This window comes from Saccopteryx leptura, chromosome 1 (assembly GCF_036850995.1).
Source record: "Saccopteryx leptura isolate mSacLep1 chromosome 1, mSacLep1_pri_phased_curated, whole genome shotgun sequence".
Lineage (NCBI taxonomy): Eukaryota > Metazoa > Chordata > Mammalia > Chiroptera > Emballonuridae > Saccopteryx > Saccopteryx leptura.
In genome coordinates this window covers 149,130,515-149,142,968 of record NC_089503.1, presented here as the reverse complement: position 1 = coordinate 149,142,968, position 12,454 = coordinate 149,130,515, and the positions used below count along the sequence as shown (strand labels likewise).

General features: G+C 41.6%; 1 protein-coding gene across 5 annotated transcripts in view; it reads left to right on the top strand.

Moving 5' to 3' along the window:
• Window positions 1-12,249, top strand: part of GPBP1 (GC-rich promoter binding protein 1) — a 91,122-nt gene extending 78,873 nt beyond the window's left edge. For all 5 annotated transcript variants that reach the window (XM_066377539.1, XM_066377518.1, XM_066377499.1 and 2 more), the window contains 2 exons: window positions 7,927-8,029; window positions 11,812-12,249. In XM_066377539.1, coding sequence (XP_066233636.1) covers window positions 7,927-8,029; window positions 11,812-11,970 — 262 coding nt within the window. In that variant the 3' untranslated portion in view covers window positions 11,971-12,249. The remainder of the gene's footprint in view (window positions 1-7,926; window positions 8,030-11,811) is intronic.
• The last annotated feature ends 205 nt before the right edge of the window (window positions 12,250-12,454 follow it).

The window sequence follows — 12,454 nt, the reverse complement described above, 5'->3', positions numbered from 1 at the left end:
TGTTCCTGTTTGCCCCACTAGAGTTGGCTCACTGCCAGTCTTTTGCTCTATGTGCCTAAGATGGAGGTAGTCTCTTTAAAAATTGGAAGGAAAAGAGAGTAACCCTAAGTCATTTTACTTACTGTGTTTCACCCTGGATCAAGACACACCCCCCCCCCTGAAAAATTTGGGGTGTGAAAACTGGGTACGTCTTATACGGTGGTTATAGATTTTTTTTTTTAACTTGCATTTCCCGCTTTTTCACGCTTCTCTTTTTTTCAAATTTCAGGCCCCAAATTTAGGTGCGTCTTATACATGGGAAAGACGGTAGATCCTGGTTGAGAGCTTTTAAAATAGTCCTCTTTCTGTCACAGACCATGATTCCTGTTTCACATTGAATTAATGTGATGACTGGCATGCTCACGTGGTGATAACAGTAGATAAATAAATTGTAATGCAATACAGGGTAAGATAGCCTGACCTTTTTTTTCAGGGTAGAAAACTTAATGATTAGCTCAAATAGAATGGACTGTGGGGTATCAGCAAGTGGGCAGGACATTGCTTTTACTGTCAGTGCATGGCTTTAGCAGACTCCACGGTTCTAGCCTGAACCAGCCTTCTGCAAGTTTCTAACCTGGAGGACCTCTGAATTCAAAAATAAAGCAATTAAGCAATTATCATCTTACTATGTAAGGCCTTTCATTGGGCTTACTCCTTTTTTTTTTGGTGACAGACAGAGACAGAGAGAGGAACAGACAGACTGGAAGGAAGAGATGAGAAGCATCAATTCTTTGTTGCGGCACCTTAGTTTCTCAGTGATTGCTTTCTCCAATGTGCTTTGACTGAGGGGCTACAGCAGACCAAGTGACCCCTTGCTCAAGTCAGTGACCTTGGGTTTAAGCTGGTGAGCCTTGCTCAAACCAAATGAGCCCACGCTGAAACCGGTGACCTCGGGGTTTTGAACCTGGGTCCTCCGCGTCCCAGTCCGACGCTCTATCCAATGTGCTACCACCTGGTCAGGCTCCAATGAACTTACTACTCTTATCTACATATATTTATCTACATACTCTTAATCTACATAAACGCACATTTTATTTTTATTATTTTTGTGTTTACATAGATTCTAATGTCACCCATGTTTCCCAGTACATCCCCACGTCTCCCTCCCCGTAACGCCCTCCCCACTTCCCTCTAGGATTTGCTTTTCTGCTCTCCCATCCTATCACCCTATCATTGCCTTTCCTCTGTCCGCTTTCCTTCTGGATCCATTGATCCCGCCTCTGTCTTTATTCCGCTGCTCAGTTCATATTGTTCGTAGGATTCCTCATATGAGTGAGGTCATACGATATTTTTATTTCTCTGCCTGGCTTTTTTCACTTAACATAATAGTTTCCAGTTCCATCCATGTTGTCGCAAAAAATATTTCCTTCTTTTTCATGGCCTCATAGTATTCCATTGTGTATATGTACCACTGCTTTTTAATCCAGTCGTCCACTGACGGACACTTGGGCTGTTTCCAGATCTTCGCTATTGTGAACAATGCTGCCATAAACATGGGGGTGCATTTCTCCTTTTCAAACTGTGCTATGGTATTCTTGAGGTATATTCCTAAAAGTAGGATAGCTGGGTCAAAAGGCAGTTTGATTTTTAATTTTTGAGGAATCTCCATACTGTTTTCCACAATGGCTGCACCAGTCTTCATTCCCACCAGCAGTGCAGGAGGGTTCCCCTTTCTCCACATCCTTGACTTACTCTGTTGTTTTGTTAATGAGCATCATTCTGGCTGGTTTGAGGTGGTATCTCCTTGTGCTTTTAATTTGTATTTCTCTAATGATTAGTGATGTTGAGCATTTTTTCATATGACTATTGCCCATCTGTATGTCCTCTTTGGAGAAGTGTCTATTGATCTCTTTTACCCATTTTTTGATCGGACTGTTTATCTTCCTGGTGTTGAGTTTTACAAGTTCTTTATAAATTTTGGTTATTAACCCCTTATCAGACGTATTGTCGAATATGTTCTCCCATTGTGTGGTTTGCCTTTTTATTCTGTTCATATTGTCTTTAGCTGTGCAAAAGCTTTTTAGTTTGATATAGTCCCATTTGTTTATCCTGTCTTTTATTTTCCTTGCTTGTGGAGATAAATCAGCAAATATATTGCTGCGAGTGATGTCGAAGAGCTTACTGCCTATGTTTTCCTCTAGGATGCTTATGGTTTCATGACTTACATTTAAGTCTTTTATCTATTTTGAGTTTATTTTTGTGAATGGTGTAAGTTGGTGGTCTAGTTTCATTTTTTTGCAGGTAGCTGACCAGTTTTTCCAACACCATTTGTTAAAGAGACTGTCTTTACTCCATTGTATGCTATCACCACCCTTGTCAAATATCAATAGTTCATAAAGGTGCGGGTTTATTTCTGGGTTCTCTGTTCTGTTTCATTGATCTATATGCCTGTTCATATGCCAGTACTAGGCTGTTTTGAGTACAATGGCCTTGTAGTATAACTTGACATCTGGAAGTGTGATACCACCCACTTTATTATTCTTTTTCAAGATTGCTGAGGGCTATTCGTGTTCTTTTTTGGTTCCATATGAATTTTTGGAATATTTGTTCTATATCTTTGAAGTATGTCCTTGGTATTTTATTAGGAATTGCATTGAATTTATGAATTGCTTTGGGTATTATGGACATTTAATGATGTTTATTTTTCCTAACCATGAGCACGGTATATGCTTCCACTTGTTTGTATCTTCCTTAATTTCTTTTATCAATGTTTTATAATTTTCCAAGTACAAGTCTTTAACCTTCTTGGTTAAATTTACTCCTAGGTACTTTATTTTTTATTTATTTATTTTTTTGCATTTCTCTGAAGCCAGAAACGGGGAGAGACAGTCAGACAGACTCCCGCATGCGTCTGACCGGGATCCACCCGGCACGCCCACCAGGGGCTACGCTCTGCCCACCAGGGGGCGATGCTCTGCTCCTCCGGGGCATCGCTCTGTTGCGACCAGAGCCACTCTAGCGCCTGGGGCAGAGGCCAAGGAGCCATCCCCAGCACCCGGGCCATCTTTGCTCCAATGGAGCCTCGGCTGTGGGAGGGGAAGAGAGAGACAGAGAGGAAGGAGAGGGGGAGGGGTGGAGAAGCAAATGGGCGCCTCTCCTGTGTGCCCTGGCCGGGAATCGAACCCAGGACTTCTGCACGCCAGGCCGACGCTCTACCACTGAGCTAACTGGCCAGGGCTACTTTATTTTTTTTGGTGCAATAGTGAAGGGGATTGTTTTCTTAATTTCTCTTTCAGACAGATCATTGTTGGTGTATAAAAATGCCTCCTAATTCTGAGTATTAATTTTATATCCTGCTACCTTGCAGAATTCATTTATCAGGTCTAGTAGTTTTTTGTGATTTTAGGGTTTTCTAGGTACAGTATCATATCATCAGCAAATAATGATAGTTTTACTTCTTTTCAAATTTGGATGATTTTTATTTCTTTTTGTCTGATTGCTGTGGCTAGGACTTCCAGAACTATGTTGAATAAAAGTGGTGAAAGGGGGCACTCCTGCCTTGTTCCTGATCTTAAGGGGATTGTTTTTAACTTATGCCCATTGAGTATGATGTTGGCTGTGGGCCTGTCATAGATGGTCTTTATCATTTTGAGATATGCTGAGAGTTTTGATCATAAATGCGTGTTGGATTTTATCGAATGCTTTTTCTACATCTTTTGATATTATCATGTGTTTTTTGTCCTACCTTTTGTTTATGTGATGAATCACATTGATTGATTTGCTGCAAATATTCTACCAGCCTTGCGTCCCCTTGCTGAATCCGGTTTGCTAATATTTTGTTGCAAACTTCAGCATCTAAATTCATCAGGGATATTGGCCTGTAGTTTTCTTTCTTTGTGTTGTCTTTGCCTGGTTTTGGAATCAGAATTATGCTCACCTCATAAAAGGAACTTGGAAGTCTTTCCTCCTCTTGAATTTTTTGAAATAGCTTGAGAAGGATAGGAGTTAGTTCTTATTTGAATGTTTGGTAGAATTTGCTTATGAAGCCATCTGGCCGAGGGCTTTTGTTTGTTGGGAGTTTATTGATAACTGTTTTGATCTCATTTGTTGTAATTGGTCTGTTTAGGTTTTCTGATTCTTCCAGACTGATTTTTGAAAGATTACATTTTTCAAGGAATTTGGGTATTTCACCTAGGTTATCTAATTTTTTGGCATATAGTTTTTTATAGTATTTTCTTACAATCCTTTCGTATTTCTGCTGTGTCCATTGCTAGTTCTCCACTCTCATTTCTAAATTTATTTGAGTTCTTTCTCCTTTTTTCTTGGTGAGTCTGGCGAAGGGTTCATCAATCTTGTTTACTTTTTCAAAGAATCAGCTCTTGGTTTCATTGATCCTCTCTATTGTTTTTTTAATCTCTGTGTCATTTATTTCTGCTCTGATCTTTAATAATTTCCTTCCTTCTACTTCCTCTAGGCCAGGGATCCCCAAACTTTTTACATAGGGGGCCGGTTCACTGTCCCTCAGACCTTTGGAGAGCCGCCACATACAGTGCTCCTCTCACTGACCACCAATGAAAGAGGTGCCCCTTCTGGAAGTGCGGTAGGGGGCCAGATAAATTGCCTCAGTGGGCCGCATGCGGCCTGTGGGCCATAGTTTGGGAATGCCTGCTCTAGGCTTCACTTGCTGTTCTTTTTCTAGTTGTTTTAGTTGCAGGATTAAGTTGTTTTTTTGAGCTTTTTCTAGCTTCTTAAGGTATGCCTGTAATGCTATGAACTTCCCTCTCAGGACTGCTTTTGCTGTGTCCCACAGTTTGAGTTGTTCTATGCTCGTTTTCATTTGTTTCAAGGAAATTTTTTATTTCTTCCTTGATCTCATTGTTGATCAGTCGTTGTTTAATAACATGCTGTTTAGTTTCCAAGTGTTTGAGTGTTTTTCAGTTTTCCTATTGTACTTGATTTCTAGTTTCATGCCATTGTGGTCAGAGAAGATGCTTGATATGGTTTCAATCTTCTTAAATTTGCTGAGACTCGTTTTATTACCTAATATGTGGTCTATCCTAGAGAATATACCATGCACACTTGAAAAGAATGTATTTTCTACTGCTTTAGGGTAGAAGGTTCTGAAGATATCTATTAAATCCAGTTGATCTAGTGTATCCCTTAATTCTGTTATTTCTTTGTTAATTTTTTTTCTTGAGGATCTATTCATTGATGTTACTGGGGTATTCAAATCCCCTACTATTATAGTATTGCTATTGATCTCTCCCCCCCTTTTTTTTTAAGTGCCTTGACCGCAGGCCTTCAGCAGACCAAGTAACCCCTTGCTTGAGCCAGCGACGTTGGGCTCAAGCTGATGAGCTTTTTGCTCAAACCAGATGAGCCCTCACTCAAGCTGGCGACCTCAGGGTCTCGAACCTGGTCTTCCGCATCCGACACTCTATCCACTGCACCACCGCCTGGTCAGGCTGATCTCTCTCCCTTTATGTCCATCAAAATCTGCTTTATATATTTAGGTGCTCCTATATTATTAGATGCACAGATATTTATAATGGTTATCTCTTCCTGTTGGATTTCTCCCTTTATCATTATATAGTGACCTTCTTTATCCCTTACTATATAGTCTTTGTTTTAAAGTTTATTTTGTCAGATATAAATATTGCTACCCTACCTTTTTTTCATTTCCATTTGCATGAAATATATTTTTTTCCATCCTTTTACTTTTAGTCTATGTGTATCTTTTGTTTTGAGGTGCGTTTCCTGTAGACAACATATGTACAGGTCCTGTTTTCTTATCCATTCAGCTATCCTGTGTCTTTTGATTGGAGCATTTAATTCATTTACATTTAAGGTTATTATTGATATGTAGTTTATTGCCATTTTATTCTTTAAAGTTATATTTTTAGTATATTCTTTTCCCCCTTTATTCTGTTTACAACAAGCCCCTTAACATTTCTTGCAGCATTGGTTTGGTTGTAATAAATTCCTTGAGTTTTTTTTGTCTGGGGAGCTTTTTATTTCTCCTTCAATTTTAAATGATAGCCTTGCTGGATAAAGAAGTCTTGGTTGTAGGCTGTTGTTCTGCATTACTTTGAATATGTCTTGCCATTCCCTTCTGGCCTCAAGTGTTTCTGTTGAGAAGTTGGGTGACATCCTTATGGTGGCTCCTTTGTAGGTGTTAGCCGTTTTTTCTCTAGCAGCTTTTAATTTTTTCTCTTTATCTCTTAGCTTTGGTATTTTAATTATGATGTGTCTTAGTGTAGATTTTTTTTTTGTTTGTATTTTTCTGAAGCTGGAAACGGGGAGAGACAGTCAGACAGACTCCCGCATGCGCCCGACCGGGATCCACCCGGCACGCCCACCAGGGGCGACGCTCTGCCCACCAGGGGGCGATGCTCTGCCCCTCCGGGGCGTCGCTCTGCAGTGACCAGAGCCACTCTAGCGCCTGGGGCAGAGGCCAAGGAGCCATCCCCAGCGCCCGGGCCATCCTTGCTCCAATGGAGCCTTGGCTGCGGGAGGGGAAGAGAGAGACAGAGAGGAAGGAGGGGGTGGGGGTGGAGAAGCAAATGGGCGCTTCTCCTACGTGCCCTGGCCGGGAATCGAACGCAGGTCCCCCGCACGCCAGGCCGACGCTCTACCGCTGAGCCAACCGGCCAGGGCATCTTGTCCTCTTAAGTCACTAATTCGATCCTCTGCTTTATTTATTCTGCTTTTGATTCCTTCCAGTGTAGTCTTCATTTCTGATGTTTTGTTTGTCATTTCTGTCTGATTTTTTATGATTTCCGTGTCCTTTTTGATGCTTTCAATTTTTTTACTGAAGTGTTCATTAAGTCCATTTATTGTAGCTTTGAGATTTTTAAGCATCCTACAAATCATTATTTTATACTCTGCATCTGGTAATTTGATTACTTCTAATTCATCCAAGACTTTATCAGAGGATTTATCTTGTTGAATCATATGACTTATGCTTTTCTGCCTACCCATTATTCTCTATGACTTGTAGGTTTCTTCTACCTGTGATCTCCTTACCTAGTAGAACCTCTTTGAAGTCTTGATTTGTTGGTTTTCTTCTCAGTTTTCTTAACTCAGTGGTAGTCATGTTTACTGATCTCAGCAGGGGCTTATTTGAAGCTGTATCCAGGAATGAGGTGGTGTAACCTGAGATTCTGAAGGCCAGATCTGCCAGCTTCTCTCCAGGGGCAGGGTGCTTTCTCCGTTTCAGTAGGGGGAAGTGTATCTCTGATCTCCATGGAGACCTGAGTTACTGCTCCTCCTTTCCACTTCCTGTTTTCAGCTGTGTCTTGTTGCTCTGATTGGAGCTGGAGAGCTTTCTGGAGGTGGGTCCACTTTAGGCTTGTGCTTTGTTGAGGGTTCAACCCCTCCCCCAGCTATGGCCACCTCAGCACTGGATGAGTTGGCTTCTCAGGTCCTCCCATGCATTCCTCTGCCCGTCACCATCTGTCTCCTTCTCTCTCCAGTTTCCTTTTGGAAGACAAGCCAGCCCTCTCAGCTCACCTCATTCCCAGGTCCCCAGGCAAGTGGCTGTGAGCGATATTTTCTGCTCTTCTCCTTGTAATGAGAGCCCTTCTGGGCTCTCAGTCTCACCCCACCTTCGTTCCTGGTAGCAGGGGAGACCCACCCCACGCCTTGGTACTCCCTACCAGGCTTGGTATGGCTGCTTCTTTGTTACTTTGTTTTTGAGACCTGTTCTTTTAATCCAAAGTTGGTTTTTCACGCTGATTGTTTCTAAATTAATTTGTAATCCAGTTTGATGGTGTGAACTGGGAGTCTGTGCATCTGCCTACTGTGCTGCCATCTTGGTTCTCAACGCGCATTTTTAAAATGTGTTTTAAGGAGTTTGTATAATGGATACGGTTTTCTTGCTCATAGCATAAATGGATTGCCCCACTTGGGCGCAGCTCTGAATGTATGAATTTCCCTCTGATGCAGGTTGCTGAAGGAGATGGGCTGGCAAGAGGACAGCGAGAATGACGAGACCTGCGCCCCCCTGACTGAGGATGAGATGAGGGAGTTCCAGGTCATCAGCGAGCAGGTGCGAGCTCATTTCACACTGCCCCTCCTTAATCAGCGTGGTGGGCTTTAACAAAGCATTTGTGGGGGCTGGGAGGGTGTCACAAGTTTTATGTAGAAATTTATTGGTATCCTATTATGAGTCAGAATTGCCTTTGTTTTATGTCTTCATAGTTTGCTTTTTGAAAAAGTTTTAGGAAATGCTTGATAGAGTATCAGAATGTTGAAATAATTTTTCCAAATTACGGTTTTTTAAAATAGTTAAGGCCATTCAGAAGTAATTTTCTGTAGACATGCTAAAAGTTTTAAGTGTTTTGAATGAAATTGTGTGTGTGTGAGAGTGACAGAGAGAGAGAGAGACAGAAACCAGAGACAGAAGGACAGATAGGGACAGACAGGAGGGTAGAAAAATGAGAAGCATCAATTCTTTGTTGCAGCACCTTAGTTGTTTGTTGGTTGCTTTCTCATATGTGCCTTGACCAGGAGGCCTATAGCAGAGCTAGTGACCCCTTTCTCAAGCCATCGACCTTGGGTTCAAGTCAGCAACTATGGGGTCATGTCTATGATCCCACGCTCAAGCCAGCAACCCCATCCTCAAGCTGGTGACCTTGGGGTTTCGAACCTGAGTCTTCTACATTCCAGTCTGATACTCTATACACTGCGCCACCACCTGGTCAGGCTTCAGTGAAATCTTGAGGAAATTAGTTATATTAGCTTCATAATAAAATAGATATGATTACCCTAAATAAAAAAACTTAAGGGTGAATTTTATACTTTTTTCACAGCACTTAGACATTTGTGGCAAAATGCACATAATGTGGATGTTCCCATTGAGCCATTGTTACATGTACTGCTCTGCTTACTGGCGTTAGTTCCCTCACATGGCTTCATGCTTCATTGCCATCTGCCTCTGAAACTCCCCATCTCATTTTCACTCCCCCAGCCCCTGGAACTCACTGGTCTGCTCTCTGTCAGTTGCTTTAGGTGCCTTGTGTACATGAAATCATCCAGTATTTGTCCTGTTGGTACTGGCTTCTCTTAGTGTTGTGTCCTCAAGGTTCTCCTACAATAGCATGTGTCAGAATTGTCTTTTATAGTCTGAATATCGTGTCCACCACATTCTGTTTATTCATGTATTTGTGATGAACGTATGTAGGTTGCTTCGACCACTTGACTGAACTACTGTGAGTAATGATGCTTTGAATGTGGGTTTACAAACACTTGGAGTCCCTGTTTTCAGTTCTTCGGAGATATACCGACAGGTGGAATCCCTGGATCATTTGATCATCTGTTTTTATCTTTTTCAGGAACCGCCATGTGTTTTCTTTAGGAGCTGTACCATTTTGCATTCCCACCAGTGGTGCTCAAGAGTTTGTTTTCTTTTTGGGGGGGGACAGGAGCCTTTCTGATAGGTTTGAGGTGGTGTCTTATTGTTTTTGTTCATTTCCCCATTGTTAGTACTGGTGAGTGTCTTTTCCTGTGTTAGGGCTGTTTGTGTGTCTCTGGAGACATGTCTACTCACGTTCTTTGCCCCCTTTTTAATCAGGTTTCTTGAGTTGTGTCACTTATTTGTGTATTCTGGATGCTAGTCTCTTATCAGATAAATGGTTTGTAAATATTTCTCTTATTTTGTAGGTTGACTTTTCACTGTTGTGTCCTTTGATGCACGGAAGTTTAAAATGTTGATATAGCCCATTATTTTTCTTTTGTTGCTTGTGCTCTTGATATCATATTCAAGACATCATAGGAATGTGAAGTGGTCTCTTGTACACGAGGAACACAGGTGTGTAGTGTGAAGCAGCACACTCTGGAAGAGGGATTTCGAAGACTCATGTCTGGATGGTTCATCAGTTGGTTATAGTCAGCAGTAGGGGACGGAGAGTGAGGGCCTACAGGAGAGAAATGGCTGCAAAAATCACATTAAACTGGATGTTCTTGGGGGTGATACAGGCATTTAGAGAAATCAGATAAAGATTTAAAATAGGTTCATACCAAAATCTTCCACAGTCAATTTCAAGCTCTGGAAAGATTTGGTGGCACTGGGCCACATGTCGTGTGAAACAGCACTAAACTTTTGGGGGGGGGGGAGGCAGTACCCATAAAAGAGGAATCAGGATGTGTTTTTAAGCATCACAGTGGCTGAGGAACTTCAGAGATGGTGCGTGGCTTTTGTTTTTCTCTGAAGATGGTGAGGGCATTTGTTCACAGTGAAAGAAGGAGTTTAGTTTAGGTTTTAGAATTTAGGTAGAAGAGGAAATCTGTGGAGAGGAGAGAATTTAGTGGGGAGAAGGAAGAGGGGGAGCTGAGATTCTCCCTCTTCTAGCTTTTAAGATCTGTGACAGATGGGTTAGCTGTGATGTGAGTGGCCCCTTGGGTTTGAATCCTACCCTAACCCTCAATTAAGAAATCCCTCTAGAATAGGACACCTATAAACAACTCCAAGCATTGTTATTATATAGCTGAATTTGGTCTTACAGAAGATTATATTTAGAGATTTTGATGAAAATGACCAGTGTCAAGCAGTTTTGTGAAGTGTAAAAAGCTGGAGTTATTAGAATGTACATTATTAATTTAGCTTTGTGTCCTTAAATTTGGGTCTACCCTTGTGTACCTCCCACCCCAAACAGGTGATTTTTGAACCCAGTTCTTACCATATTAACCTTTTAGTTCTAATTTCTCACTTTCAGAAATAGAAACTAATTTTTTCTTGTATCTATGTGGTTAAGCAAAAGTCTATTTTTTAAAAGAAACTTTATTTAAAAAATCAAATATAACGGGATGACATTGGTCGATAACAGTACATAGGTTCCAGGTGAACATCTCTATAGCACTTGAACTGTTGATTGTGTTGTGTGCCCATCACCCAAAGTCTGATCATTTTCCGTCACTGTATATTTGTCCCTCTTTACTCCCCTCCCCCTGGTAACCACTTGTCTATGTCCGTGAATCTCAGTTTTATATCCAGCCTATGTGTGAAATCATATAGTTTGTAGCTTTTTCTGATTTACTTACTTCACTCAGTATAATGTTCTCAGGGTCCACCATATTGTCGTAAATGACACTGTTATCATTTCTTCTGGCTGAGTAGTATTCCATTGTATAATGTACCACATCTTCTTTATATCCAATCATCCTTCGAGGGACACTTTTGTTGCTTCCATGTCTTGGCCACTGTGAATAATGCTGCGATGAATATGGGGGTGCCTGTATCTTTTATGTGCCAATGTTTTCAGGTTTTTGGGGTAATACCCAGTAGAGGGATTGCTGGGTCATATGGTAATTCTATTCTTAGTTTTTTGAGGAACCATCGTACTGATTTGCGTAATGTTTGTACCAGTTGACATTCCCACCAGCCGTAAATACGGGGTCCCAAAAGGCTGTATTTGATTTGCTATTTTTGCACACCTTCCTTTATTCATACCATTCTTTTCAGCACCACACACTGGAGTAGTTTGTGCTCTGCAGATGAATGGAGCAGGCTCTGGGTGTGTCAGTAGCCCAGGTGGGGGATCAATCAAACAAGCAGCTGAGGTGTGTGTTGCTGGTTCTGTTCTGGGCAGCGCTGGGGCTGCTGCGTGCCATTCCCACAGTGTCCTGGTGGGTGGTGACTGTGTTTTTCCTGGGAAATACTTGTTGGGTCAGTTGGATCACTGACCTGTCTTGAACTAGTTTTTCATATATGGTGTCATAATCTGAACTTTAAGGGTCGGTACATTTTAATATGTGGTTAATTATTATCATGTTACTCATTTGATAGTAACTCTGGGAGGATAGTCTGTTTAATTTTTGTGTTTGTCATTTTAGTTACAGAAGAATGGTCTGAGGAAGAACGGTATTTTGAAAAATGGCCTGGTCTGTGACTTCAAGTTTGGACCCTGGAAAAACAGCACTTTCCGGCCCACTGTGGAGACGGACGACACAGAGACGAGCAGCAGCGACACGTCAGACGACGACGACGTGTGAGGCCGCGCCAGGTGGCCTGGAGACGGAGGACTATAATTTATGTAGTCAGTACCCCATTAGAAGATGATTTCTGGGGGACTTCAGTATGAAGAAACCAAGAATGTTGTGTTGGGCTGTGTTGACCATTATTTCTTTGTAAATGAATGTTGTAGAAACGAGGACTTGGGTTGATCAACATGACTTCCTTCATCACTGCAGCATTTCTCTGACTAGCAATGTGACGATGTAACAAATGAGATTTTCTCATTTAATAATAAAAATTGTGTAATGTTTTGCAAAGCTTCTGTCTTAAAATGTCCAGGTCTTAAGAAAACAGGCAGCTTACACTGTTTTGCTTGCAGAGTCCTATCTCTCGTGCAGTGGGACCTCCAGTCCACTGTGTGCGCCCTTCCCTCCAAAGAGGACAATGTAGCATGTGGGCTAAAACTGGAGCAAAGTGCACTAAACCATTAATTTCCCAATCTCAGCTGTTGTACTAGTCACC